We start from the raw sequence: 27879 nt of genomic DNA on the forward strand, positions 1-27879 counted from the left end.
ACTAATGGATATGCCATATGCCCTTCGTCCCCAACAGGTTATAAATGAACATTGTGAGTAGCAGGGGGGCCATATGTATATTAAAAGCGCTGTGGGGGGCAAGATACATATCGCTGCAGGGGGGGGGGGGCAGACATATACCCTATATATCTAGCCCCCCAGCGCATTTATAATATGCCCCCTGCAGTGCATTAATAAAGATATGACCCCCGCCGATGCATTTATAAATATATATCCCCCGCCGGTGCATTTATAAATATATACCCCCCGCAGCGCATATATAATGTGTCCCCCACAGCACATGTATAATGTCCTCCCCAGCGCATGTATAATATACCCAGCGCAGCGCATCTATATACATATGCCACCGCAGCGCTATATGTGAAAAGCATTTTAGCGGCAGCATTGTCCGCCTGATGCTGCTGATAGAAATACTTTTCATACATAGCGATGCGGTGGCATATGTATATAGATGCGCTGTGGGGGGCAGATAACACTATATGTCTGCCCCCCCAGCACATCTATATACATATACCCCTGCAGCGCTATGAATCAAAAGTATTTCTATTAGCAGCGCATTGTGCCAGCAGCCGTCTGCTGGCACTATGCGCTGCTAATAGAAATACTTTTCATTCATAGCGCTGCAGGGGTATATGTATATAGATGCACTGGGGGGGGGGGCAGACATATAGTGTTATCTGCCCCCACAGCGCATCTATATACATATGCCACCACAGCGCTATGTATGAAAAGTATTTCTATCAGCAGCATCAGGCGGACAATGCTGCCGCTAAAATGCTTTTCACATATAGACTCCCACAGCCAGGGAATTACTACTCCCATCATGGAAACAAGTCTTTCCCATGATGGGAGTAGTAGTAGTCCCTCAGCATTGCAGGAGTCTGCTGATGTCACTTCTTCGTATATTATAAACCAGGTGCAAACGGATGACATAAAGGCTCATCCGTCAGCCATAGACTTCAATGTTTAAAATGACGGCTGTTAATTTATGCGTTTCTTGTGATGGAAGAAAAATTAGTGTTAATTCTTCCGTCACAACTAACGTCTGTTATTCATGAAGGACTATAACGGGTCATAACGGATAATAAAAAAATCCCATAGACTTTAATGGAATTTTGTAACAGACGTTTAACATTCTTTTTGAAAGCTTTTCTAACCAACATTTATAACGGATCTTTTAACGGATGAATTTATGGTGTTTTATAGCAGCCTAACAACGTCAGACCTCAGCAAAGCCTCCGATAAACCATAACCTGGTCATGGACTCTTATTTCCCTGCCTAGCAATTGAGATAGCGGAGATATTGTTTGGGTGGTTCCCGATACCCAAAAACCACTCTGGCGTCATGAAGATTAGGGGTTAATTACATCTTGCCCCTGGGGTTAATACCATCTGCCCCATCCACCTACACCGCTGCTACACCCCGTGGTCCGGCCATTCACCGTGGATCACCACATATATAGCTGTATAGGCTGCCTCTTCAGAATGTCATAGATATAATATCAACTGGTATTTTAGGGGGATGGTAAGTGGAAACAATTGTGCCCCCTAGTTCTGAATTACTGTATTATCAACAAGGTGACATGTCCAGCTATGAGACTTATCATCGCCTTCGAATAACACTTACATTTAGGTGCACTACTGTGCAGTAACATATGACTAACAGTAACATATGACTAACCCTCAAAATTATGTTAAAATTGAGACATTCGCCAGTATATCCTTATATGAAGGACATAGCGGAGCCCGCACACCAACGCCAAGGTTTCTCAAGTGGCACGGGACCTAGCGCTAAACCTACCTGTGCGTGATAAGCAAAACAGGGGCCAGTGGGCAGTTACAGCAGCATTAGGTCCCAGTTACCTCCAGTATGGCTGTTCCCAGTAACCTCCAGTATGGCTGCTCCCAGTTACCTCCAGTATGGCTGCTCCCAGTTACCTCCAGTGTGGCTGCTCCCAGTTACCTCCAGTTTGGCTGCTCCCAATTACCTCCAGTGTGGTTGCTCCCAGTTACCTCCAGTATGGCTGCTCCCAGTTACCTCCAGTATGGCTGCTCCCAGTTACCTCCAGTGTGGCTGCTCCCAGTTACCTCCAGTTTGGCTGCTCCCAGTTACCTCCAGTATGGCTGCTCCCAGTTACCTCCAGTATGGTTGCTCCCAGTTACCTCCAGTATGGCTGCTCCCAGTTACCTCCAGTATGGCTGCTCCCAGTTACCCCCAGTATGGCTGCTCCCAGGTTACCTCCAGTGTGGCCGAGCACACATACAATGGGAGGAGGGAGGCAGACTATAAGCCCCACCCAAGTTGGCTGATATAGTTGCCAGCCTCACAGGTGAACCTTAAAGGGGTACTCTGCTGCCCTGCTTCCGGAGCTCCGCTCCCCAGCGTCCGGAAGTTTATTGTTTCGAACGCTGTGTGCGGGCTTCCGTGTTCAGGGCCGCCCCTCATGCCGTCGCGCCCCCTTCCCATAGACTTTCATTGAGGGGGCGGGCGTGATGTCATGAGGGGCGGCCCTGAACACAGAAACCCGCACACAGCGTTCGGAACAATAAACTTTCGGACGCTGGGGAGCGGAGCTCCGGAAGCAGGGCAGCGGAGTACCCCTTTAATGCTGCCTATTATAGTGATCAAGGTGCATTAAATGTGGGGTTTATACATCTCCAAGTATAAGATTTGAACAACAGGAGACCTCCTGTAAGACTATAGACAAGGTGCTAAAGTCTTGCACGACCTTTTTCCGTATTACACCGCTTTCTTGTGAGTTGCCCCATAGCGTCGTCCATGTTGCCCCACAGCGTCATTAAAAACCAACCAACGTACTGCCTCCCAACAGGGCTATCAGAGTACGGCAGTAGCCATCTTCTAGTCCAGATTGTCCCTTACTGCTGGTTGGTTTCTAACCCCTGGCATGTGCCTATGTCTTTTGCAGTGGTCTTCAAACTGTGGACATCCAGCTGTTGCAAAACTACAGCTCCCAGCGTGCCCGGACAGCCAACGGCTGTCCGGGCATGCTGGGAGCTGTAGTTTTGTAACATCTGGACGTTCACAGTTTGAAGACCAAGTGTATGGACATTGATGTATGGTAGTGCTCAGGGATCAGTCTGTGCTACCATCGCCAACAGGGTCCGTGACACTGGCAGGGGCATTTCTGAGCCAGTGCCAAAAACACCAATATGGGGCAGAACACCAATATGGGGCAGAGCACCAATATGGGGCAGAGCACCAATATGGGGCAGAACACCAATATGAGGCAGAGCACCAATATGGGGCAGAGCACCAATATGGGGCAGAGCACCAATATGGGGCAGAACACCAATATGAGGCAGAGCACCAATATGGGGCAGAGCACCAAGGCAGAGCACCAAGGCAGAGCACCAATATGGGGCAGAGCACCAAGGCAGAGCACCAAGGCAGAGCACCAATATGGGGCAGAGCACCAATATGGGGCAGAACACCAATATGAGGCAGAGCACCAATATGGGGCAGAGCACCAAGGCAGAGCACCAATATGGGGCAGAGCACCAAGGCAGAGCACCAATATGTGGCAGAGCACCAACATGGGGCAGAGCACCAATATGGGGCAGGTGTCCCCTCTCCTGTGCACACTGACTTACACACCTGCAGTAAGTGCAGAACATGCAGCATTTCTTCAGTGCAGCTGGGCACCTCCATGGGCACCTCTCCTGGCACCATGACCACCTAGTACCTGGTTTGGTCTCTGTAGCCCCTGACCTGTAGTCCCTCCATTTGGGGGGTCTGCTCTTCCCCTGCCCGCTCCCTCACTCCCTGTATCTGGGGGGGCTCCAGGACTCCTCTCTTCACCGCATCCCCCCACCCCCCCTCCCCGCCTCTCTCCGGGGCTCGGTCTGGTCTCTGTCCGCGGTGCTGAATCCGGAGCAGCGTCACGTGACTCCGGAGACTCGGGACCCCGCCGGAGATTACCGGGACAGTGAGGGGCGGGAGGGGGAGGAGCCAGTGTGTCAGGCACTTAGGGGGGGGGGGGGGACGGACCGGGAGGAGGAGGAGGAGGAGTGCGGCTTATCGTACAACGGGGGCTGTACGGGGAGTACCGGAGAGCAGGGGCAGCGTGTGTGTGAGGAGGAGGAGGAGGGGGGCACCCGGGTGCAGGGGGGGGGTACCGTGGGCGGGGGGCCACAAGATGCAGCGGCTCCGGTTGAACGAGGCTCACGCCGTGTACCTGGGGCAGCTGGCGAGGAAGGACGGGACGCGGAGGGGGACCCTCAGCAAGCGCAGCTCGGACAACAGCCGCTGGCAGAACCGGAGCTTCTCGCTGCTGCACAACCTGCTCTTCTGCTTCGAGAGCGAATCCAGCGGCCGCCCGTGCGCCCTGTACCTGCTGGAGGGCTGCAGCTGTGAGCGGGGGGCCAAGGGGGGCCCGGACAGACAGGTACATGGGGGCACAGGGGGGGCTGTACTAGTGCGGGGGAGGGGGGCAGCTGTTTACCTCTGCAGTCACATTACCATGCACAGGTGTACCATGGCAGAGGCGGGTCCATACAGCCCCCTACTAGGCATTGCAGGGTAAGATGACTTATAGAATTGGGGAAGGGCAACCAGACAGGTAGATGTGTTCACCTTGGGGGCTAAAAAATGGTGGGTACACCATACACACAAGTTGGTGATGATGGATGCCATGGTGAGGGTGTAGAGAAGTGTTTGCCAACCAGTGCACCCTCCAGCTGTCGCAAAACTACAATTCCCAGCATTCTAAGAGTTGAAGTTTTGCAACAGCAGTGGGCGCATTGGTTAGGAAACATTGGTATATAGAGCGGTGTTTTGCAACCAGGGTGCCTCCAGCAGTTGCAAAACTACAACTCCCAGCTTGGATGGAATTGATTGTCCATTCCCTTAAAAGTCTGACTTTTCTCTAAGTGAGAGTTTCCCAACCAGGGTGCCTCCAGCTGTTGCAAAACTGCAACTCCCAGCTTGGATGGAATTAATTGTCCATTCCTTTAAAAGTCTGGCTTTTCTCTAAGTGAGAGTTTCCCAACCAGGGTGCCTCCAGCTGTTGCAAAGCTACAACTCCCAGGTTGGATGGAATTGATTGTCCATTCCATAAAAAAAAGTCTGGCTTTTCTCTAAGTGAGAGTTTCTCAACCAGGGTGCCTCCAGCTGTTGCAAAACTACAACTCTCAGCGTGCCCGGACAGCCGGACAGCCGGGCATGCTGTGAGTTGTAGTTTTGCAACAGCTGGAGGCCCGCAGTTTGGAGGCCACTGGTAGAAAGAGTGAAGGAATTATGCAGGTAGGTGTGAACAGTCCTCATCTCAAAAGGATCCTTGGGCCTACAGAGCGCTAGAAGGCAATGGTGTGGGTGACGTGGTACGAGCTGGTTCCTTGTGGGTGTTTCAGGTATGCTCCAGGTGGTGGCTGGATTAAAGAACTAGTGGGGTAGAATGGGAAGACACAAGACAAGTAGACTTGCATTGTAGGGATAGGTCTGGTGTGTAGTACAGAGGAAGACGACCAGGAGACAAGTAAATAGTGCACATTTTGTTGGAGAGCTCAATGGTGGCGCCAGAGACTGGTGCACAGAAGGGGGTAGGAGGAGGGGCTCCACTTAAAGGAGAACTCCAGAATATAAAAATTGTCCCCCATACTGCCGGCAGAAGAAAAATAAAGATGTACATACCTTTCCTTCGCTCCCCCGGGGCCTCCGGTAACCGTCTCCGGTCTCCGCCACGATCCTCTTCCTGGTTGCCTGTGGTCGGCGAGTCATACTGCGCTCGACAATCACCGGCCACAGCGAAGTGCAGACTAAGCTGGCGATAGGCTGAGCGGCAGTGTGAGAACGCTTCAAGACACAAAATTCTTCACTACACCGGCACCTGCTGCCGGGGCCGAAAACGTCACACTGCCGCTCAGACTTCGCTGCGGCCGGTGATTGGCTGAGCACAGTATGACTCGTTGACCACCGGCAACCATGAAAAGGATCGTGGCGGAGACCGGAGCCGGTTACCGGAAGCCCCGGGGGAGCGAAGGAAGGTATGTACATCTTTATTTTTTTACTGCCGGCAGTATGGGGGACAATTTTTATATTCTGGAGTTCTCCTTTAAACATTTGGTTTAGTTAATTTGTAGGGTAAAATAGGAAGGCAAGTGAATGTTCATAGGCAGGATCACATCTTAAAGGGGTACTCCAGTTGAAAACATATTTTTTTATCAACTCGTGCCACAAAGTTAAACAGATTTGTATATTATTTGTATTTAAAAATCGTAATCCTTCCAGTATTAATCAGCTGTGTTACGCCTAGCGCTCCGGGTCCCCGCTCCTCCCCGGAGCGCTCACGGCGTCTTTCTCCCTGCAGCTCCCCGGTCAGCGCTGACCGGGAGCGCTGCTCTGCCATGGCCGTTGGGGATGCGATTCGCACAGCGGGACGCGCCCGCTCGCGAATCGCATCCCAGGTCACTTACCCGTTCCCGTCTCCTGCAGTCATGTGCTGGCGTGCGCGGCTCCGCTCTCTAGGGCGCGCGCGCGCCAGCTCCCTGAGACTTAAAGGGCCAGTGCACCAATGATTGGTGCCTGGCCCAATTAGCTTAATTGGTTCCCACCTGTTCCCTGGCTATATCTAGTCTCCTCCCTTGCACTCCCTTGCCGGATCTTGTTGCCTTAGTGCCAGTGAAAGCGTTCCTTGTGTGTTTAATAGCCTGTATACCAGTACCTTTGCTATCTCCCCTGACTACGAACCTTGCCGCCTGCCCCCGACCTTCTGCTACGTCCGACCTTGCTACTGCCTACTCCCTTGTACCTCGCCTTTCTTCAGTATCTTCAGCAGCCAGAGAGGTTGAGCCGTTGCTAGTGGATACGACCTGGTCACTACCGCCGCAGCAAGACCATCCCGCTTTGCGGCGGGCTCTGGTGAAAACCAGTAGTGGCTTAGAACCGGTCCACTAGCACGGTCCACGCCAATCCCTCTCTGGCACAGAGGATCTACTACCTGCCAGCCGGCATCGTGACAGTAGATCCGGCCATGGATCCCGCTGAAGTTCCTCTGCCAGCTGCCGCCGACCTCCCTACATTGGTCGCCCGACAAGAGCACCAGCTGTCGTACTTGACCACCATGACACAGCAACTCCAGTCGCAGCTACAGCAGCTCCAGTCACAGCAACAGCAGCAACAGTCACAGCTACAGCAAGTTCAGTCTCAGCTACAGCAGCAACAACCATCTCCTCCGCCAGCTCCTGCACCCCTTCCGCAGCGACTGGCCACTCCTAGCCTCCGCCTGTCTTTGCCAGACAAATTTAATGGGGACTCTAAGTTTTGCCGTGGCTTCCTTTCGCAATGTTCTCTGCACTTGGAGATGATGTCGGACCTGTTTCCTACTGAAAGGTCTAAGGTGGCTTTCGTAGTCAGCCTTCTGTCTGGAAAAGCCCTGTCATGGGCCACACCGCTCTGGGACCGCAATGACCCCATCACTGCCTCTGTTCACTCCTTCTTCTCGGAAATTCGAAGTGTCTTTGAGGAACCTGCCCGAGCCTCTTCTGCTGAGACTGCCCTGCTGAACCTGGTCCAGGGTAATTCCTCCGTTGGCGAGTACGCCATACAATTCCGTACTCTTGCTTCTGAACTATCCTGGAATAATGAGGCTCTCTGCGCGACCTTTAAAAAAGGCCTATCCAGCAACATTAAAGATGTTCTGGCCGCACGAGAGACTCCTGCTAGCCTGCATGAACTCATTCATCTAGCCACTCGCATTGACATGCGTTTTTCTGAGAGGCATCAAGAGCTCCGCCAGGAAAAAGACTTAGATCTCTGGCCACCTCTCCCACAGTCTCCACTGCAATCTGCGCCCAGGCCTCCCGCCGAGGAGGCCATGCAAGTGGATCGGTCTCGCCTGACCCTGGAAGAGAGGAATCGCCGTAAGGAAGAGAATCTTTGTCTGTACTGTGCCAGTACTGAACATTTTCTGGTGGATTGCCCAATCCGTCCTCCACGTCTGGGAAACGCACGCTCGCACTCAGCTCTCGTGGGTGTGGCGTCTCTTGATGCCAAGTCGGCTTCTCCACGTCTCACGGTACCTGTTCGGATTTCCACTTCAGCCAGCTCTCCCCTCTCAGCCGTGGCCTGCCTGGACTCTGGAGCTTCTGGGAATTTTATTCGGGACTCCTTTGTGAATAAATTCCGTATTCCGGTGACCCGTCTTGTCAAGCCACTCCGCATTTCCGCGGTCAACGGAGCCAGGTTGGACTGTACCATACGTTTCCGCACGGAGCCCCTTCTTATGAGCATCGGATCTCATCACGAGAGGATTGAACTTTTGGTCCTCCCCAATTGCACCTCGGAGATTCTCCTTGGACTTCCCTGGCTTCAACTTCATTCCCCAACCCTGGATTGGTCCACTGGGGAGATCAAGAGTTGGGGGTCCTCTTGTTCCAAGAACTGTCTAAAACCGGTTCCCAGTAACCCTTGCCGTAACTCTGTGGTTCCTCCTGTATCCGGTCCCCCTAAGGTCATTAAGGACTCTGCCTGCCACAGGAAATGCCCTTCCCCCCCTCCCAGTTCCATCAGGCAAGCTTCTGTGTCCCCTCATGGCCCTCGTCCTGGTGTCACACTGCCCCGTGCCAGGTCTCGCCCTCTGCCCTCTCTCCCCATTCCTACTCCTGCGGTTCTGCCTGCCGTTGAGGAATCCCTCCATCCTTTCCCGGTGTCCTCATCCCAGGGGAGGCAGTTACCCGATAAAGAGAAGGGGAGACCTAAGGGGGGGGGGTACTGTTACGCCTAGCGCTCCGGGTCCCCGCTCCTCCCCGGAGCGCTCACGGCGTCTTTCTCCCTGCAGCTCCCCGGTCAGCGCTGACCGGGAGCGCTGCTCTGCCATGGCCGTTGGGGATGCGATTCGCACAGCGGGACGCGCCCGCTCGCGAATCGCATCCCAGGTCACTTACCCGTTCCCGTCTCCTGCAGTCATGTGCTGGCGTGCGCGGCTCCGCTCTCTAGGGCGCGCGCGCGCCAGCTCCCTGAGACTTAAAGGGCCAGTGCACCAATGATTGGTGCCTGGCCCAATTAGCTTAATTGGTTCCCACCTGTTCCCTGGCTATATCTAGTCTCCTCCCTTGCACTCCCTTGCCGGATCTTGTTGCCTTAGTGCCAGTGAAAGCGTTCCTTGTGTGTTTAATAGCCTGTATACCAGTACCTTTGCTATCTCCCCTGACTACGAACCTTGCCGCCTGCCCCCGACCTTCTGCTACGTCCGACCTTGCTACTGCCTACTCCCTTGTACCTCGCCTTTCTTCAGTATCTTCAGCAGCCAGAGAGGTTGAGCCGTTGCTAGTGGATACGACCTGGTCACTACCGCCGCAGCAAGACCATCCCGCTTTGCGGCGGGCTCTGGTGAAAACCAGTAGTGGCTTAGAACCGGTCCACTAGCACGGTCCACGCCAATCCCTCTCTGGCACAGAGGATCTACTACCTGCCAGCCGGCATCGTGACAAGCTGCTGTATGCTACAGAGGAATTTCCTTTCTGTCTGACCACAGTGCTCTATGCTGACACCTCTTTACATTTTAGGAACTGTCCAGAGTAAGAGAAAATCCCCATAGCAAACCTCTCCTGCTCTGGACAGTTCCTGACATGGACAGAGGTGTCAGCAGAGTGCACTGTGGTCAGACAAAAATTCAAAAAGAAGAAACTCAAAAAAGAAATAAAACTTCGAGCATATAGCATATATATATATATGTGTGTGTGTGTGTGTTGGGGCCTACAAGACATGAGGCCTGTAGTTCAGTTGGCATACACTGTTGCATGTGTAGACAGGCAGAGAAGAGTAATGGTCATAATTTATTGGACCAAGTTGGCCATGGCGGCCTTCATAGGCAGGTGTATATAAGGGACGGAGTTGGCGATGTAGGGTAGCAGACATAAGTTTAGAACTAAACGTTAGGAGACTTGAAAGAAACAAGGATTGTTAGGAGTCAAGTGGAAGATTTAGGTCTAGGGTTCTACAGGTGTACTGAAAAATGTGTGAATCTGTTATTAAACCAGATCATGTGATCCAAAGGATTACCATGGAAAGTTGAGCAATAGTTCAATGCAGCATTTGGGTAAGAGTGCAGATTTATAGATAATACATGCACTTAAAGAAAGACACGCCAGGGATAAGGTCACTTGGACAGTATGACACAACCAATGGCCTGACATATGTAGAAGAGATGGTGACGTATTCTTATAGTAATAGAAGATGAGAGAAGAAGGAAAACGTCGGCAGAAGAGAGATTTAAATGATCAGGGTTTTGCTGTCAGGTATACATAACATGAACTCAAGACCATGCCACCCCCAAATCAAGTCACCTAAATGTTCTACCAGGAACTGGTAGTGCCTAGGAAGAAAATAGACCTTGGCTAGTACAGCGTTGGCAGAGAGTTCAATCAGAGGCTAAGTGAGCCCAAAGACTTTTACTTGTGCTGCAAAGATGAACGGGCCTAGAGGTAGAACCAGCAGATGCCAGGGTAATCTGCTCCGGTAGTGACAGTCACCTGGTGCGCTGATGTCACTAGTCCCAGCCTGGGGTCCCAATGCAGTGTGCAGCGAATTGTGGTTCCCACTAGTATCTAACACTGACATAGAACAGTATTTTGCAGCAGCCAGAAAGCTGCAAGTTACAGAACTCCAACTCCCAGCATGCCCAAACAGTGTTTTGCAACCGCTGGAGAGCCAAAGGTTAAGGCACCAGAGATTGACAGCAACATTTTAGGTTTATTGCTATCCCCTGATTCTCACTGATGGGACAGTAATCGGACCTGGAAATAAATGACAGATATAAATATAGATAGATATGACAAAATAGATCACTGCAGCACTCCAAGGACAGTGGAAAATATAGATATGAGATAGATAGATAGATAGATAGAGAGATAGATAGAGAGATTAGATAGAATGGCACATATTTGAGCTCTCCTCTTCTTTATTTATCTTATGTCAGATGAAAGAAATGTGTCATGGCATGTGGACACGCCAGGTATCTTCTACATGAAGTGCTGGTAAACATGGCCGGAAGATTCTGCAGAAGGCAAGGATAGTGTGGGCAGCTCATTACTTAATCTTTTAGTGTGAACAGATGTGACTGTAATGGATACAGAGAAGAGATTGTGGGTATCTGTATAGTCACTATGGGAAGAATACGTGAAGAAATAGGTCGATTGTGTTGTTATGGCTCTTTTCTTATTACAGTGTTATGACCAAATCTGCAGCAGGTAATATACATAAGAAACCCCTGTATCCTACATACAGGTAATGGACTTAGAGCAGTGTTTTCCAACCAGGGTGTCTCCAGCTGTTGCAAAACTACAACTCCCAGCATGCCTGGACAGCCAAAGGCTAGAGGGATGGATTACCATTTCCAGTAATATATTTCAGGGATTTATAGTGCTGATAATTATTTACTGAGATCTGCAGTCTAGTATAATAACAGCTGCTAGTTATTTAGTTACATAGTATTATTATAAAATAACAAAACAAAAAAAAACACATGTCTATACATTTATGTTTTGCATATATGGTGGCAACATATTCCACAGCAATGTACAGTACAATTTTTATCTTTCACATCAGGCCCTGTCCCAGTACAATTTGCTGTCTCCTGTTTCAGACACACAGATTAGGGTCATGGGAAGTCATTAATCTAAGGGTATATTTTTGGCATGTTGGCAGAGACTGGTATACCTTCAAACAAACCCTCAAAGGCATTGGGGAAATTCTTCATGTAGATATCCTTTATTGAATTTGACCCCAATGCTGCAAAATAATACTGCTAACCCCTGAGCCACCATGCCGCCCATAATGCTATCAAAATGGGGGGAAAAAACACTTGTAAAGAGTAAGTGGATGCAGACTGGTCATTGACTTCAATTGCTGCAGACACTAGTTATTTGCTGTTCAGCGGAAATCACTTCCCAGTTATCAGTCATTGGCTGAGGCTTATTCTAGAGCAGTGCTTCTTAACCTTGTTGGAGGTACTGAACCCCACCAGTTTCATATGCGCATTCACCGAACCCCTCTTAATTGGAAAAATAAAATATGAGTTTTTCAAATTCAAAACATAGGAGGTATATACTTAAGTATATATTTATACATAGGTGCACAAAATGAACAACACCATTAAGAACAAAGAACAAAACCATGAAAACATTATTTTCACACAAAAACATAAGGAATATTTACTGCAAATCATTGTGACTTCTGCTGTTGTCTTTCAGAGACCAGTTCAGAAATGCGCGGCTTTACCTTGGCAAGTGCCACTCTCATGTCATTAGGCAGGCAGTGTTCCCACACATTAGGCAGGCAATGTTCACCCACATTAGGCAGGCAGTGTTCCCCCACATTAGGCAGGCAGTGTTCCCCCACATTAGGCAGACAGAGTTCCCCCACATTAGGCAGGCAGAGTCCCCCCACATTAGGCAGGCAGAGTCCCCCCACATTAGGCAGGCAGTGTTCCCACACATTAGGCAGGCAATGTTCACCCACATTAGGCAGGCAGTGTTCCCACACATTAGGCAGGCAATGTTCACCCACATTAGGCAGGCAGTGTTCCCCCACATTAGGCAGGCAGTGTTCCCCCACATTAGGCAGACAGAGTTCCCCCACATTAGGCAGGCAGAGTCCCCCCACATTAGGCAGGCAGTGTTCCCCCACATTAGGCAGGCAGTGTTCCCCCACATTAGGCAGGCAGTGTTCCCCCACATTAGGCAGGCAGTGTTCCCCCACATTAGGCAGGCAGTGTTCCCCCACATTAGGCAGACAGGGTTCCCCCACATTAGGCAGGCAGTGTTCCCCCACATTAGGCAGGCAGTGTTCCCCCACATTAGGCAGGCAGTGTTCCCCCACATTAGGCAGGCAGTGTTCCCCCACTTTAGGCAGGCAGTGTTCCCCCACATTAGGCAGGCAGTGTTCCCCCACATTAGCCAGGCAGTGTTCCCCCACATTAGGCAGGCAGTGTTCCCCCACTTTAGGCAGGCAGTGTTCCCCCACTTTAGGCAGGCAGTGTTCCCCCACATTAGGCAGGCAGTGTTCCCCCACATTAGGCAGGCAGTGTTCCCCCACATTAGGCAGGCAGTGTTCCCCCACATTAGGCAGGCAGTGTTCCCCCACTTTAGGCAGGCAGTGTTCCTCCACATTAGGCAGGCAGTGTTCCCCCACATTATGTAGGCCAGTGGTCTTCAACCTGCGGACCTCCAGATGTTGAAAAACTACAACTCCCAGCATGCCCGGACAGCCAACGGCTGTCCAGGCATGCTGGGAGTTGTAGTTTTGCAACATCTGGAGGTCCACAGGTTGAAGACCACTGATGTAGGCAGTGTTCCCCCACAGACATACAGCCTCCAGCCATATACAGTGTATGGCTGGAGGCTGTATGCCTGTGTACTGCCCACTTCAGTGCTCCGACCATTGTTCCCGCTATAGCAATAGGTCTCGGGACCGGTGGTCGGAGCACCGAAGATGATGTGCCACTGGTCACTTACCAAGCTGGCCAGCGTGCGTCTTGCTCCTTCTCTATCCTCCGGTCCTCTGCACCTTCGTTTTCATTTCGGGGCGGCAGGGAGTTAATAGTGATGGGGGGGAATTGCCCAGTCTCTACAGGACGGGCAAACACCGGCTCTGCTCGGGGCCCCGGGCCAGCTCGGGCCCCAAGCAATTGCTTGGTTTGCCTGTCCTGTTGCGACCTTCCCCGCCAAACCCCCGGGACTGACTCACCGAACCCCTGGGGTTCGATCGAACACAGGTTAAGAACCACTGCTATAGTGTAAGACTAGGTTCACACTACAGAATTCCCAGCCTGGATTTCGAGTATGGACATTGCGCCCATATTGACGGCAATGTCTGTGAGCAGATTCCGCCTAAAGAATGAACAAGACCATTCTTTTGGCAGCGGTTTTTTAGCGGCAGAACATCTCCCGCTGAAATTCCATAGTCTGCGCTGTGCAGCAGAATCCCATCGCCAGGATTTCCGACCGGAATACCTAAGCGGCATTCTGGTTGGAAACTCCGTAGTTTGAACCTAACCTTATTCAGTGAGATTTCTCACAAGTAGTCAGGAGAAATCCCTAACTCTTTGATCATTACTATTACTATCCAAATTTCTATTTCTGATACACTCTAGCAACCTTTGCAAATGAGTGTGAACAGGAGCTATGTACTGAGCTATAAACTTTCTTCTTTAGGATTTTTTTGTCCTCCCCCCTCAATCTCTTGAGGGCCCCCAGTAGACGTATGGATTGGCAGAGATTACTCATCTGACCCATTCATCATCTGCTTTATAAAAAGGGGCCATTCAATTTACCCATCAATATGCTGATCTTAGCAAAGGTTCTCAATATTGCAAAGGAACCAGAAGAAACAGCACAACCAGAGTGAAGCGATGAGGGTGCCAGCAGCAGTCCAGGGCAGCCTTGGTCGGGGGCCACTTAAATACAGAGGAAGAAAGTTGGATTGCAGCACTCCAAACAAAATGATTAGGGTGAAAAAAATCTCTTGTTTTATTCCATCCAAAGTGCAACGTTTCGGTTGCCAAGTGCAACCATTTTCAAGCAAGTTACAAGTGAATTGTGCAGCATGTAAATAGGGGTAACAATTAGGAATCTCAATTACAGTAAAATACAATAAAGTGCATATACAGGGAATCATGAATGCCAAATACAGGTGGCAAAGTGTGCAAATCATAATGACTGAATTGTTAGTGTCATTAATATTCATATAACATACAGTGCAATCTCGATAAAGTGCCAATAGTGCATAATGAGGTGATGTGAACAATCATATTTATGTGCTAAAGGTGTACAATAATTCTATCAGAACCGAAACCGAATTTACACTCACCAATGAGGAATAACCACGCTCGGCACCATATTGTGGGGACGGCGTCCCACGTGTGCTGGCGTATGGACCTGAAGAGGGAATGTAGTAGGGGCCAATCACCAAGGAGAATCGTCATGTGACGTCAGCAAAGGGCATAGGTTGCGGGCACGTGCGCGCTGTGGCAAACGGCTGCAGCGTCGGCCATATTAGATCAGGACAAATACATGATAGGATTCTATGGTAACTATCTGCAGGCTCATTGGCCACCATAGTACAGGGTTCCTAGCGCTACTGGACCACAGCAATAATAATAATGCTTTGAGACTGCTGTGGTTATTCCTCATTGGTGAGTGTAAGCTCGGTTCCGGTTCTGATAGAATTATTGTACACCTTAAGCACATAAATATGATTGTTTACATCATCTCATTAAGCACTATTGGCACTTTATCGAAATTGCACTGTATGTTATATGAATATTAATGACACTAACAATTCAGTCATTATGATTTGCACACTTTGCCACCTGTATTTGGCATTCATGATTCACTGTATATGCACTTTATTGTATTTTACTGTAATTGAGATTCCTAATTGTTACCCCTATTTACATGCTGCACAATTCACTTGTAACTTGCTTGAAAATGGTTGCACTGGGCAACCGAAACGTTGCACTTTGGATGAAATAAAACAAGAGATTTTGTTTGTTTGTTTGAAGTGCTTGTGTCCCGCTACTGTCACTGAGGACAAGCTGGGAGTTGTAGTTTTGCTAATGCTAGGGGAGATGTGAGCGGACAGAATACTGAGGGAGGGGGCGGAGACCTGCACAGTGAGGCCACACCCCCTCCTTCGAGAGGAATTTAGACTAGTGAGCTAAATTAAAAGTGTAATAAAAAATAAATAAATGTGCTAGACGCATACAAATTAGATGTACATGGTCAGGATTAGGTACTAAGTGATATATTTAAAAAAAAAAAATGTGTTGGATCTGACGGGTACTCTTTCAGGACTGAGCTCTTTTTCACCTTTTTTTGCAATTCTGACCACTGTCACTTTATGCATTAATAACTCTGAGATGCTTTTACCGTTTATTCTGATTCCGAGATAGTTTTTTCTTGACATATTCTACTCTAACACAGTGGTAAATTTTCATTGTTACTTGCATCCTTTCTTGGTGAAAAATCCCAACATTTTTCACGAAAATTTCAAAATCGGAATTTTTCAGGGACCAGTTCAGTTTGAAGTGGATTTGAGGGGCTTTCATGTTAGAAATACCCCATAAATTACCCCATTATAAAAATCGCACCCCTAAAAGTATTCAAAATGACATTCAGAAAGTTTGTTAACCCTTTAGGTGTTTCACAGGCATAGCAGCAAAGTGAAGGAGAAAATTCAAAATCTTCAATGTTTTTGTAGAGCCATTTTTATTTTATTTTTTTGAAGGGGTAAAAGGAGGGAAATCCACCCAAAATTTGTAACCCCATTTCTCTCAATTGAGGAAATACCTCATATGTGGAAGTAAAGTGCTCCGTGGGTGCACTAGAGGGCTCAGAAGGAAGGGAGCAGCAATGGGATTTTGGAGAGTGAATTTTGCTGAAATGGTTTTCGGGGGGCATGTCACATTTAGGAAGCCCCTATGGTGCTAAAAGAGAAAAAAAAACACATGGCATACTATTTTGAAAACTACACCCCTCAAGGAACGTAAAAAGGCGTACAGTGAGCCTTAACACCCCACAGGTGTTTGACGACTTTTCGTTAAAGTCGAATGTGTACATGCAAATGTTTTTTTCCACTAAAATGCAGTTTTTTTCCCCAAATTTCAAATTTTTACAAGGGGTAATAGGAGAAAATGCCCTCAAAATTTGTAACCCAATTTCTTATGAGTATGGAAATATCCCATGTGTGGACGTCAAGTACTCTGCTGCTGCACTACAATGCGCAGAAGAGAAAGAGCGCCATTGGGCTTTTTGAGAAAGAATTTATTTGGAATGGAAGTCGGGGGCCATAAGCATTTACAAAGCCCCCCCCCCCTGTGGTGCCAGAACAATGGACCCCCCCCCCCCACATGTGACCCCATTTTGGAAACTACACTCCTCACAGAATTTAATAAGGGATGCAGTGAGCATTTACACCCCACTGGCATTTGACAGATCTTTGGAACAGTGGGCTGTGCAAATAAAATTTTAATTTTTCATTTTCATGAACCACTTTTCCAAAAATCTGTCAGACACCTGTGGTGTGTAAATGCTCACTGTACCCCTTATTACATTCTGTGGGGGGTGTAGTTTCCAAAATGGGGTCACATGTGGGGGGGGGGGGTCCATTCTTCTGGCACTTTGGAGTCTTTGTAAAGACACATGGCTTTCAATTCCAGAAAAAAATTCTCTCCAAAAGCTGAATGGCGCTCTTTCTCTTCTGAGCATTGTAGTTCGCCTGCAGAGCACTTTACATCCACATATGGGGTATGTTCTTACTCAGAAGAAATGGGGTTACACATTTTGCGGGGCTTTTTTTCCTATTTTCCCTTGTGAAAATGAAAAATTTAGGGTAACACCAGCATTTTAGTTAAAATTATTATTATTATTTTTTTTCATTTTCCCATCCAACTTTTACAAAAATTTGTCAAACACCTGTGGGGTGTTCAGGCTCACTATACACCTAGTTATGAGGGGTGTAGTTTCCAAAATGGGGTCACACGTGGGTATTTATTTTTTTGTGTTTATATCAGAACTACTGTAAAATCAGCCACCCCTGTGCAAATCACCAATATAGGCCTCAAATGTACATAGTGCGCTTGTTGTGCGTCCACAGGGCATTTTACACCCACATATGGGGTATTTCCGTACTCAGGAGAAATTGTGTTACAAATATTGGGGGTCTTTTTTTCCTTATACCTCTTGTGAAAATAAACATTTTCCGCAGCTCAAACTTGAAGCAGGAAACTCACTGTAAACCCCCACCTGTGTGAATGTACCCTGTACATTTACATGGGGGGGAAAACCTTCATCTGTTGCAAAACTACAACTCCCAGCATGCACTGACAGACCGTGCATGCTGGGAGTTGTACTTTTGCAACAGCTGGAGGCACACTGGTTGGAAAACCTTCAGTTAGGTTCTGTTACCTAACTCAGTATTTTCCAACCAGTGTGCCTCCAACTGTTGCAAAACTACAACACCCAGCATGTACTGATCACCGAAGGGCATGCTGGGAGATGTAGGTATACAACAGCTGGAGGTACGCAACTACAACTCCCGGCATGGCGTGACAGCCATTTGCTGTTCATGCATGTTGGGGGTTGTAGTTTTGCAAGATTTAGAAAGCCACGGTTTTGAAACCACCGCACAGTGATCTCCAAACTGTGGCCCTCCAGATGTTGCAAAACTACAAATCCCAGCATGTCGAGACAGCAAACTGCTGTGTGAACATGCTGGGAGTTGTAGTTTTGCAAGATCTAGAGGGTCACAATTTAGAGAACACTGCAAGGTGATCTCCAAACTGTAGCCCTCCAGCTGTTGCAAAACTACAAATCCCTTCATGCCCAAACAGCAAACAGCTGTCTGGGCGTGCTGGGAGTTTTAATTTTGCAACATCTGGAGGTCAACAGTTTAGAGACCACTATATAGTGGTCTCCAAACTGTAGCCCTCCAGATGTTGCTAGGCAACAACTCACCGGCTTCCGTAGTCGCAGGATCGCCGATCGCTGCTGGAAAGTGACCGCCGCTGCCGGTCACACCACAGTTCCCCCTTTCTGCCCTGACTACTGTGGGTGGGCAGAACAGGGGAACCAAACTTTAACCCCCCGCTCCAATCTGCTATTGGTCAGTCGCTTCTGACCGACCAATAGCAGGGATAGGAGGGGTGGCACCCCTGCCACCTCACTCCTATCCCTTCAGGGGAATGGTGGGTGTCTTGGACAGCCCCGATCCCGCTTATTTTCCTGGTCACCGAAGACCTTCCCTTACTTATTAGCGGCTGTATACTACAGAGGAAATTATTTTATTTTTGAATTTCTTTTCTGTCACGACCACAGTGCTCTCTGCTTACACCTCTATCCATTTTAGCAAATGTCCAGAGCAGCATATGTTTGCTATGGGGATTTTCTCCTGCTCTGGACAGTTCCTAAAATGGACAGAGGTGTAAGCAGAGAGCACTGTGGTCGTGACAGAAAAGAAATCCAAAAAGAAAATAATTTCCTCTGTAGTATACAGCCACTAATATGTACTGGAAGGATTAGGATTTTTTAATAGAAGTAATTTACAAATCTGTTCAACTTTCTGGTATCAGTTTTCCACACCCGAGTACCCCTTTAAACTCATGGCAGGTTCCCTATAAAGGGACTTTTCCATAAAGAAGACTCACCACCTATTACCTTTTTAAGGGATAGGTGATGAGTGTCTGATCAGTAGGGGTCCACCCAGTGTGAATAGACCGATGGGAGCAAATGTGTGCGCTGCTGCTCCACTCAACTCTGTGGGCCATATGAAGATAGCTGAGTGTTATACGTCTGCCGGTAGGGGAAGAGTGTCCCAAATTATTGTACAAGATCTGCATTATAGTACAGAGCTGTATTTCTAATTCAGCTACTTTGCTTGTTGCTATAGAAACCGTAAACAACTGTGTTGACAAACTCATCCCGATTCCTTATAATGGAGTAGGATAGTTGTTATTTCCTAAATCTGATTACCGTACTGGTATAATAGAGCAAACACTGAGCCAGCAGGAGATTGCTGCTCTGAAGCCTACATGTTTGTGATTGCAGTGCTGGGTTATCATACAGGCTGTAAAGAAGGATCAGGACAAGTAAATCATAGCATTTACACAGGGTTCTAATTCCATATCTAAATTGAAAAATAGTGTTTATTAGGGAGTGCCCACATTATTTTTGTGGGGCTGTTCTTTTGTACTTCCCCCACCCCCCAAAACCAATTACAGAGTTGATGCCTACTGATCTCTGGACCATGGGTAGAAGTGATTTATATGCATGCGGTGCCTGAGAATCATTGATTTGATAGCTTTGTCAGGCAGAGGTCTTATTTTTTGCTGATCTCTACTTTTTCGTTATTGACAGATAGAAATTTTGCCGTATTTTAAAGGTGCATTAGTCTCATGTCATAGCCCATCATTAATCTCTTTCTTCATCTTTTCTTAGTCCAGGTGGACTAAAATAGGTCAGGATACAACTACCTATACAAGTTTCTCTAATTTGAAGAGGAACCTTGTTTGCCAGCATCTCCTAAGATCACCCTAATGTGTATGGAAGGCCCCGACATTCACATCTTAGGTTTATTTAAGCAGATGTGGGCAGGATGGAAAACAGGAAACGTTTCATGATTGCATCACTAAGGTCCTAAATAGTGTCCCACAACCTGTGACTCTCTCCAGCTGTTGCAAAACTGCAACTCTCATCATGCCCTGGCAACCTTCAGATGTATGGGCATGGTGGTAGTGGTAGTATTGCAACTGCTGGAGAGGTGGGCCTTACTGCCCCAAAAAGATATCTGATGATCCCTACTGGATATGTGCAGGTGGCAATTGACTACGATTTGGAACCTACTGGGACAGCCACAATGTACATTGTACATCCATGTATACAATGATACCTTACAAATGATGTTAACCAGATAGTGGGCCTCCAGCTGCTGCAAAACTGCAACTCCCAGCATGCCCGGACAACCGAAGGCTGTCCGGGCATGCTGGAAGGTGTAGTTTTGCAGAAGCTGGAGGAACACTTGTTGGGGAACACTGTCCTAAAATATTCACAGCCACAGGAGAAGAGTAAGTGAATCTTTTTGGATGCAGTGACCTGTCTGTCTTGTATGGTTATGGTAATGGAGACAGAAAAAAATAGTCAAATGGGATGTCACAAGTAATAATAATAATATTTATTTGTATGATTTATGCTGCCAGCAGGTCCTGCAGCACTTTACAATTTCGAGGGTTCAAATAAGACAAGTATCAGTCATTACAATATTATACACTAAATATTCAAACAAGAGGAGTGAGGGCCCTGCTCGCTAGAGCTTACAGTCTATGAGGAGTGAGGCTCCTGATCGCAAGAGCTTACATTCTATGAGGATTAATTGCCTTGCTCACAAGAGCTTACAGTCTATGAGGAGCGAGGGCCCTGCTCACAAGAGATTACAGTCTATGAAGAGCGAGGGCCCTGCTCACAAGAGATTACAGTCTATGAAGAGTGAGGGCCCTGCTCACAAGAGCTTACAGTCTATGAGGAGTGAGGATCCTGATTGCAAGAGCTTACAGTCTATGAGGAGTGAGGATCGTGATCGTAATAGCTTTTGGTCTATGAGGAGTAAGGGCCCTGTTTCCAAGAGCTTACAGTCTATGAGGAGCAAGGGCCCTGATCATGAGAGCTTACAGTGTATGAGGAGTGAGGATCCTGATCGTAAGAGCTTACAGTCTATGAGGAGCGAGGGCCCTGCCCGTGAGAGCTTATAGTCTATGAGGAGTGAGGGCCCTGCTCACAAGAGCTTACAGTCTATAAGGAGTGAGGCTCCTGATCGCAAGAGCTTACAGTCTATGAGGAGTGAGGGCCCTGCTCACAAGAGCTTACAGTCTATGAAGAGTGAGGATCCTGATCGCAAGAGCTTACATTCTATGAGGAGTGAGGATCGTGATCGTAATAGCTTTTGGTCTATGAGGAGTAAGGGCCCTGTTTCCAAGAGCTTACAGTCTATGAGGAGCGAGGGCCCTGCTCATCAGAGCTTACAGTCTACATAAAGGAGGATGAGCCAGCCGCCAGCTAATCTATGAATGTCTAAGACAGAAGAAAAGTGCACCAATAAAAATGCAAAACAAAGGTAGACTGCCCAGGGCAGTCAGTAACAATACTCATTAAACTGAAGGGTCATCAAAAAAGTTAAAGGTAGACTGACACACTGAAGAGGCAGTCTATTATAAAGTAAAAGGGGCACAACATTTAATGTATTTAAATCCTTGTTCATTTGGGGCTAAGGAGTCCAGTGGGCAGACCTACTTAGTGATTGACAGCTATCAAGCATACATAAAGGCTGAGTGAGACCACCCACTTGACTTTCTGAGCAGAGATTTAGATCAGTAAAATCAGAGTAATGCTGAATGTTTTCACTATGTCTAAATGCACTTCACCTGCTTTATGATATACTCCCTTCAGACTGTGTTTTTAATGCTGCAGGTTCCCTTTAAAGATAATGGGCCCATAACCTTTAATGCCTGTTTTCCAGATTACTGTTAGTCCTCTCCTGATGAAAAAAGGGAATATTGATGGTGAAGGGCTGTGCAGGCAAATACAGTAATACATAAGCAGCAAAAGCATGTGATTGCACCAAGGTTCAGGAGCCTGAGGGGCCCATAAGGTCTTTCTTCCTCATATGAGGAGACCAGTGCTATAAATGAAGCCTTATAGTTGGGGGCCCTATTACAGACTTTGCATTTGAGCCCATAAACTTCAGGTTACGCCTTTGTGGTTACGCCTTTGCTCATTCTACGTAACATCCTGAGATAAGGGCAGAAGTGCCAAGTTGCTGAGCAAGAGCCATCTGCCATGATTCTACAGCTAAGGAGATGAATCAAAAGCAATGCCCTACCCCTGACTCCACTTAAAGAGAAAATTCCATCATATGTTTGGATCAAAGGGGTATGGGTTCTTAAAGGGGTACTCCGGTGGAATTATTTTTTTTTTTAAATCAACTGGTGCCAGAAAGTTAAACAGATTTGTAACATATGCTGCTCTGGACAATTCCTAAAATGGACAGAGATGTCAACAGAGAGAACTGTGCTCGTGATGTCAGCAGAGAGCACTGTGTTCCAAAAAGATAATAATTTCCTCTGTAGTATTCAGCAGCTAATAAGTAATGGAAGGATTAAGATTTTTTCATAGAAGTAATTTACAAATCTGTTTAACTTTCTGGCACCAGTTGATAAAAAAAAAAAGGTTTCCACCGGAGTACCCCTTTAAGGGAACACCTTAGTGGCATGTGCAGATTTTTAGCCATTTAGCACTTCACTGGGAATTCTGGGATAAAGAATATGTAAAGCAGCTTATTTATATGTTTATATTTATAGTGTCAGGTGACACTCCCTGGGTGTCAGGGCATTACTTACTATGGAGTCTTGCTAACTGACTTAGAAATTTTGCCAAGCCAGACATCTCTTCAAAATGAAAGAATTAACCCAATCTGCAGGCAGCCTGTTTCATTTTTTGATAAGAAAATAACTTTACTAGCAATCAAAGACGTCTTTACACATACATACGATGTACTGTTACACAGTGCAGGCTAGGAAGCAGCACACCATAAATTAACCTGTTAGAGGAGTATCCCGGGATGTGATACCTTATCCCCTATCCTAAGGATAGGGGATGAGTTTCAGATCGCTGGGGGGCCCCCCACAATCTACTGTACAGGGCCTGCAGCTAGTGGCAAGGGGGCGTGTCTGACCACCACATGACGCGGCGGCCAACACGCCCCCTCAATACATCTCTATGGGAGAGCCAGAGCACTGCATTTGGCATAGAGATGGATTGAGGGGGAGTGTCGGCAACCGCATCATTCGGTGGTCGAAACGCGCTATTTCGGCAAAGAGCAGCGGGCCCCGTACGGGAGATCGCGGGGGGCCACATTGGTCGGACCACCTGCGATCTGAAACTTATCCCCTATTCTTAGGATAGGGGATAAGTTTTCAGATCCCGGAGTACTCCTTTTAAGGACGGAGGGTGTACAGGTCCTGCTCCCGCAGTTTGAAGCATGCTCAGGAGCTGAGCGCACTTCATACCCGATGGGTCCCGACTGCTATCAGCACCCACATTGCACACATTATGAAAGTCAAAGTCAAAGAATAAAGCATTACAGACAGTGAGAGAGCATGCGGATCGGTAAGGAAGAGGGAGAATATGTAAAGAACTTCAATAGAACTTAATAGTCACCTAAAGAAGATTCAGAGAATGCCATTCAGGGCCACAAACTCCTCAATTGTTATAGCCCATACGATGAATGCTGGCTGTCTGCAGCCTTCCAGTGGATTGCCAAAACGTGACTGTAAAGCAGAAAGTTGCAAAACCTGGCGCACTGCAAGATATTGTTAGTGTGTGCACTGTATGAAAAGGGTTTATTCTTTACATAATGAACTGCTTATTCTAGGAACTTTCTTCTATATAGAGCAGTGCTCTCCAAATAGTATCCCTCCAGCTGTTGTAAACTACAACTCCCAGCATTCACTGACAGCCAATACTGGGAGTTGCATATTTGCAACATCCGGAGGGACACTGTTTAAAGACCACTGATCTAGAGGATAGGGAGAGGAGGGTAGGCTGCATACTATAAATTTATTATGGGGACTTTTTCTTCAGCAATAGGAGCCTTCTATTAAGAAATGGCAGATATCCTATACAGTTTTCCTTAACTTATAATAACATTATATTAGGGAATTGCTATGCATTCAGTTTCCTTATGTAATCATAATTGTATAGCATTTAGGATTGTTTGTTTGATATCTAGATAGTTAATCTCTGTGCACAGCCTCTGGATGTTTTCAGTGTACTTTTGGGATTTAGCTGACTGTGTCTTTTTTGACAGTATTGTTTCATCATCAACTTTAATCACGAGAATCAGAAGCCCTTGGAGCTGCGCACAGAGGACTCCAATGACTGTGATGAGTGGGTCAACGCTATCTCACGAGCGAGGTAAAGTGAGCAGCATGGCTACTGATACCACACTTACTATAGTATTGTATTCACTGTATACACAATGCCGTTACTGCCAGAATATAAGTGTGAAGACACAGTACAATAAGCAACAAATGCTTTGAAAATAATTACAATGGTACATATTTGGTAGACAAGAAAATATGGAGAACTTCTAGTAGTAACTCCATGCTATACCACAGCAGTCTGGTGCCTGGGAAGTGCTCTTTTAATTTAGTTTATCTGTAGATTATCTTTTTATGTTTCACAAACTCTAGAAAATAAATAGAAAAGACTATTAATCATGTAAAAAAAAAAAACACCCAATTACTATTGATAAATTGAAAAAAAAACTCCTTAGCCAAGCTGCCAACTTTGGCCCCCCATACTTCCTTTTGCCATGCCCTACCAGCGTGCGCTCTCTGTTTCTTCTCTAGATTACCCAACCTAAGGCAATGTGCCATGTCTTTAGTACAAATTCACAGTGCCACAGATTTGCATTAAACACCTGTGGGTTTTGCCACTAATTTTAGGTAATCTCCAATGCAGAAAATACCCACTGCATGTGAATGTGGCCTTACTAAAAAAGAGATATAACAACCAGATATTAGTGAAGAGGTGGTGGAGGGAGAAGACATGCATGCTGCAGCTCGGCAACGCCTCCTTGACCTTGAGCTCTGAGCAAGCATATAGAGATTACTCTTACAGGGGTACTCCAGTGGAAACCTTTTTTTTTTTATGAGCTTGTGCCAGAAAGTTAAACAGATTTGTAAATGACTTCTATTAAAAAATCTTTACCCTTCCAGTACTTATTAGCAGCTGGAAATTCTATTCTTTTTGAATTTTTTTTTTGTCTTGTCCACAATGCTCTCTGCTGACACGGACTGTCCGTGTCAGGAACTGTCCAGAGCAGCATAGGTTTTCTATGGGGATTTTCTCCTGCTCTGGGCAGTTCCTGATACGTGCATCAGGTGTCAGCAGAGAGCACTGTGGACAAGACAAAAAAAGAAATTCAAAAAGAATAGAATTCCCTCTGTAGCATATAGCTGCTAATAAGTACTGGAAGGATAAAGCTTTTTTAATAGAAGTAATTTACAAATCTGTTTAACTTTCTGGCACAAGTTGATTTAAAAAAAAATTCTTCCACCGGAGTACCCCTTTAAGAAATAATCATGTAAATGGTTTCTGATAACCCTTGTATAATCTAATAAGTAGTAAACCCAATATGGTAAGTCATATATATGTGACATTTAATTCCTTAAAGGAGAACTCCAGCCAAAACAAACTTATCCCCTATCCACTTCCATTCCGAAGATTGCAGGGTGTCCCAGCGGTCGGATGCCCCGCGATAAGCTACTTATCCCCTATCCTATGGATAGGGAATAAGTTCGTTTTGGCTGGAGTTCTCCTTCAAGTTTACATTTCTAGGAACTGGTGACAGGTTTTGCAAGTTGCTTTACTTGCTACAGTGCTACCTTATAAATCCAATGGTGGAACAATGCCATAAAACACCATTCACTACCATGTAGTATCTGACTGTATGTCTGAATTCTGCCACTATTAATATACAGCTACTGTGAATACAGCCTTATAAAAATACATTTATTATCCTTATAAATAACAAGATTGTATGCATTATTCTTAATGCATAGCGAGTGATCCCGGCCCAGAGACAATGCAGTCAGTTTGTGTTTTCTGGATTCCAGAGTTGACAGTGAGTTGACAGGAGATGAATTCTTGGGTCACTCATGTGGAAAGGAATTAAAATGCTACAGGCAGATCTCTTCTTACCACTCCTATTTACTACTCCTCTCAGCTCTGGAAGCCACATTGCTGAGCAGTTTGATTAATAGAATGTAATGGAGCTAATTCATATTGTCTGCTTATTGTCTTCTATCAGCACATTTACAATGAATACCGATCTTCTGCTGTTAGTGGAAAGTAAAACATGAAGCTCCAGCCCCTATACCTGCGCTCAGCACATAAGCACCTATGACTTCACTCGTCACTGTTTTACTAGCCAAACAGAATATTAAAATGAACCATTCATTAAAGAGGTCTTCCAGAATTTAAAGGGAACCTGTCATATTGAACATACAGCCCCATCGGAAGGCTTCATGTTATGGAGCAGGATTGATATACAGTTTTGTGAGAAAAGATTCTGAACTTGTGTTGTATTCATGTAAATCTCTGTTCATTCTGGACTTAGGAGTCCAGTGGGTGGTCCTGCTTAGTGATTGACAGCTACCTGTGTAAGCACACTCATACAGGAAAGGATGCCAGATATTGAGTAGGACCACTTGCTGGACTCCTAAGCCAAGAGTGAGCAGAGATGTAAATTAATATGCTAAAATTTACGCAAAACTATGTATCTGCTCAGCTCCTTTTGCTCTATAACATGATGCTGGTGTATTGGTTAGCATTTTCTTGCTGACAGGTTCCCTTTAGGGAAGTAGAAAACTGGGTAGTGCAGCTCACAATTAATTAACCAAGGTATACTATAGTTATCCACCCATACCCTAGGTGTTAGAAAAAATAAAAAATAAAAAATGGAGTAACCATAAACCTCAAGGGTAATACCAGGGTTTGTGGTACATGATGAATTGATATAGGAGACACCATGCTTCAATTAAAAGATTTTATTAAAACCATACAATTCTAAATAAAATTGATAATAACAGTACTGTAACAGGGCCCTTGTGGCAGGATTTAGCACAAAACAATTGGAACAGAATAGTACACAATACTACAATGAATAATGTACGATCCAGCACTTAAAACAGTCCTGTATAAGACCGACCTGGTATTGGTCTACAGTTCATTGAATAGCAAAGTTTCACCTGTACAAGATGATAGCAGGCATCTGTTAGTATTGCAGACACATTTTACCTGCAGGGTCAGACGCTTTGAAATGGAGGATGATACTGCTGCGCTGTGAAAGATCCAATAGTGCATGTCGTAAGAAAGAGCTGGCAGGCGCTGTGGGGCTGGTCCGTAGGCACAGGACCCCGTGAATGCCGTAGATGTCACTGGAACTGCAGCAAGTAGAATTGTGATGGAAGCACAAGCCTGCCCTGATGGTCCGGCAGTGGTAGGGGTCAGTGTGGTAAGCTGATACGGCACTTGGATGGGTGGAGGCAGTATTTGGATGGCAAATGCATACAGCGCTGTGCAGAGTCCTTGTGGCTAGGCATCTGACGTCGGCAGTGATCTCAGGATCGCCAGGTAAAGTCCAAGAGATGGATAACTGGACCAAATAAAATGTCACGATAGATAATACTAGTAGTGGTTCTGTACATATATATCTAGACACGTTTCAGGGTACTTATAAGTATACACAACACTTTCTTCAGGAGATATGTTGGGAAATGGAGATAAGAA

The 27879-nt window shown here is 46.7% G+C and overlaps 1 protein-coding gene across 2 annotated transcripts in view; it reads left to right on the forward strand.

The window, feature by feature from the left end:
* The first annotated feature begins 4163 nt into the window (after positions 1–4163).
* The window catches only part of RASGRF1 (Ras protein specific guanine nucleotide releasing factor 1), an 86939-nt gene continuing 63223 nt past the window's right edge, over positions 4164–27879 (forward strand). For both annotated transcript variants that reach the window (XM_056571560.1, XM_056571561.1), the window contains exons 1-2: positions 4164–4427; positions 24392–24498. In XM_056571560.1, coding sequence (XP_056427535.1) covers positions 4179–4427; positions 24392–24498 — 356 coding nt within the window. In that variant the 5' untranslated portion in view covers positions 4164–4178. The remainder of the gene's footprint in view (positions 4428–24391; positions 24499–27879) is intronic.

This window comes from Hyla sarda, chromosome 4, assembly GCF_029499605.1.
Source record: "Hyla sarda isolate aHylSar1 chromosome 4, aHylSar1.hap1, whole genome shotgun sequence".
Taxonomy (NCBI): Eukaryota; Metazoa; Chordata; class Amphibia; order Anura; family Hylidae; genus Hyla; species Hyla sarda.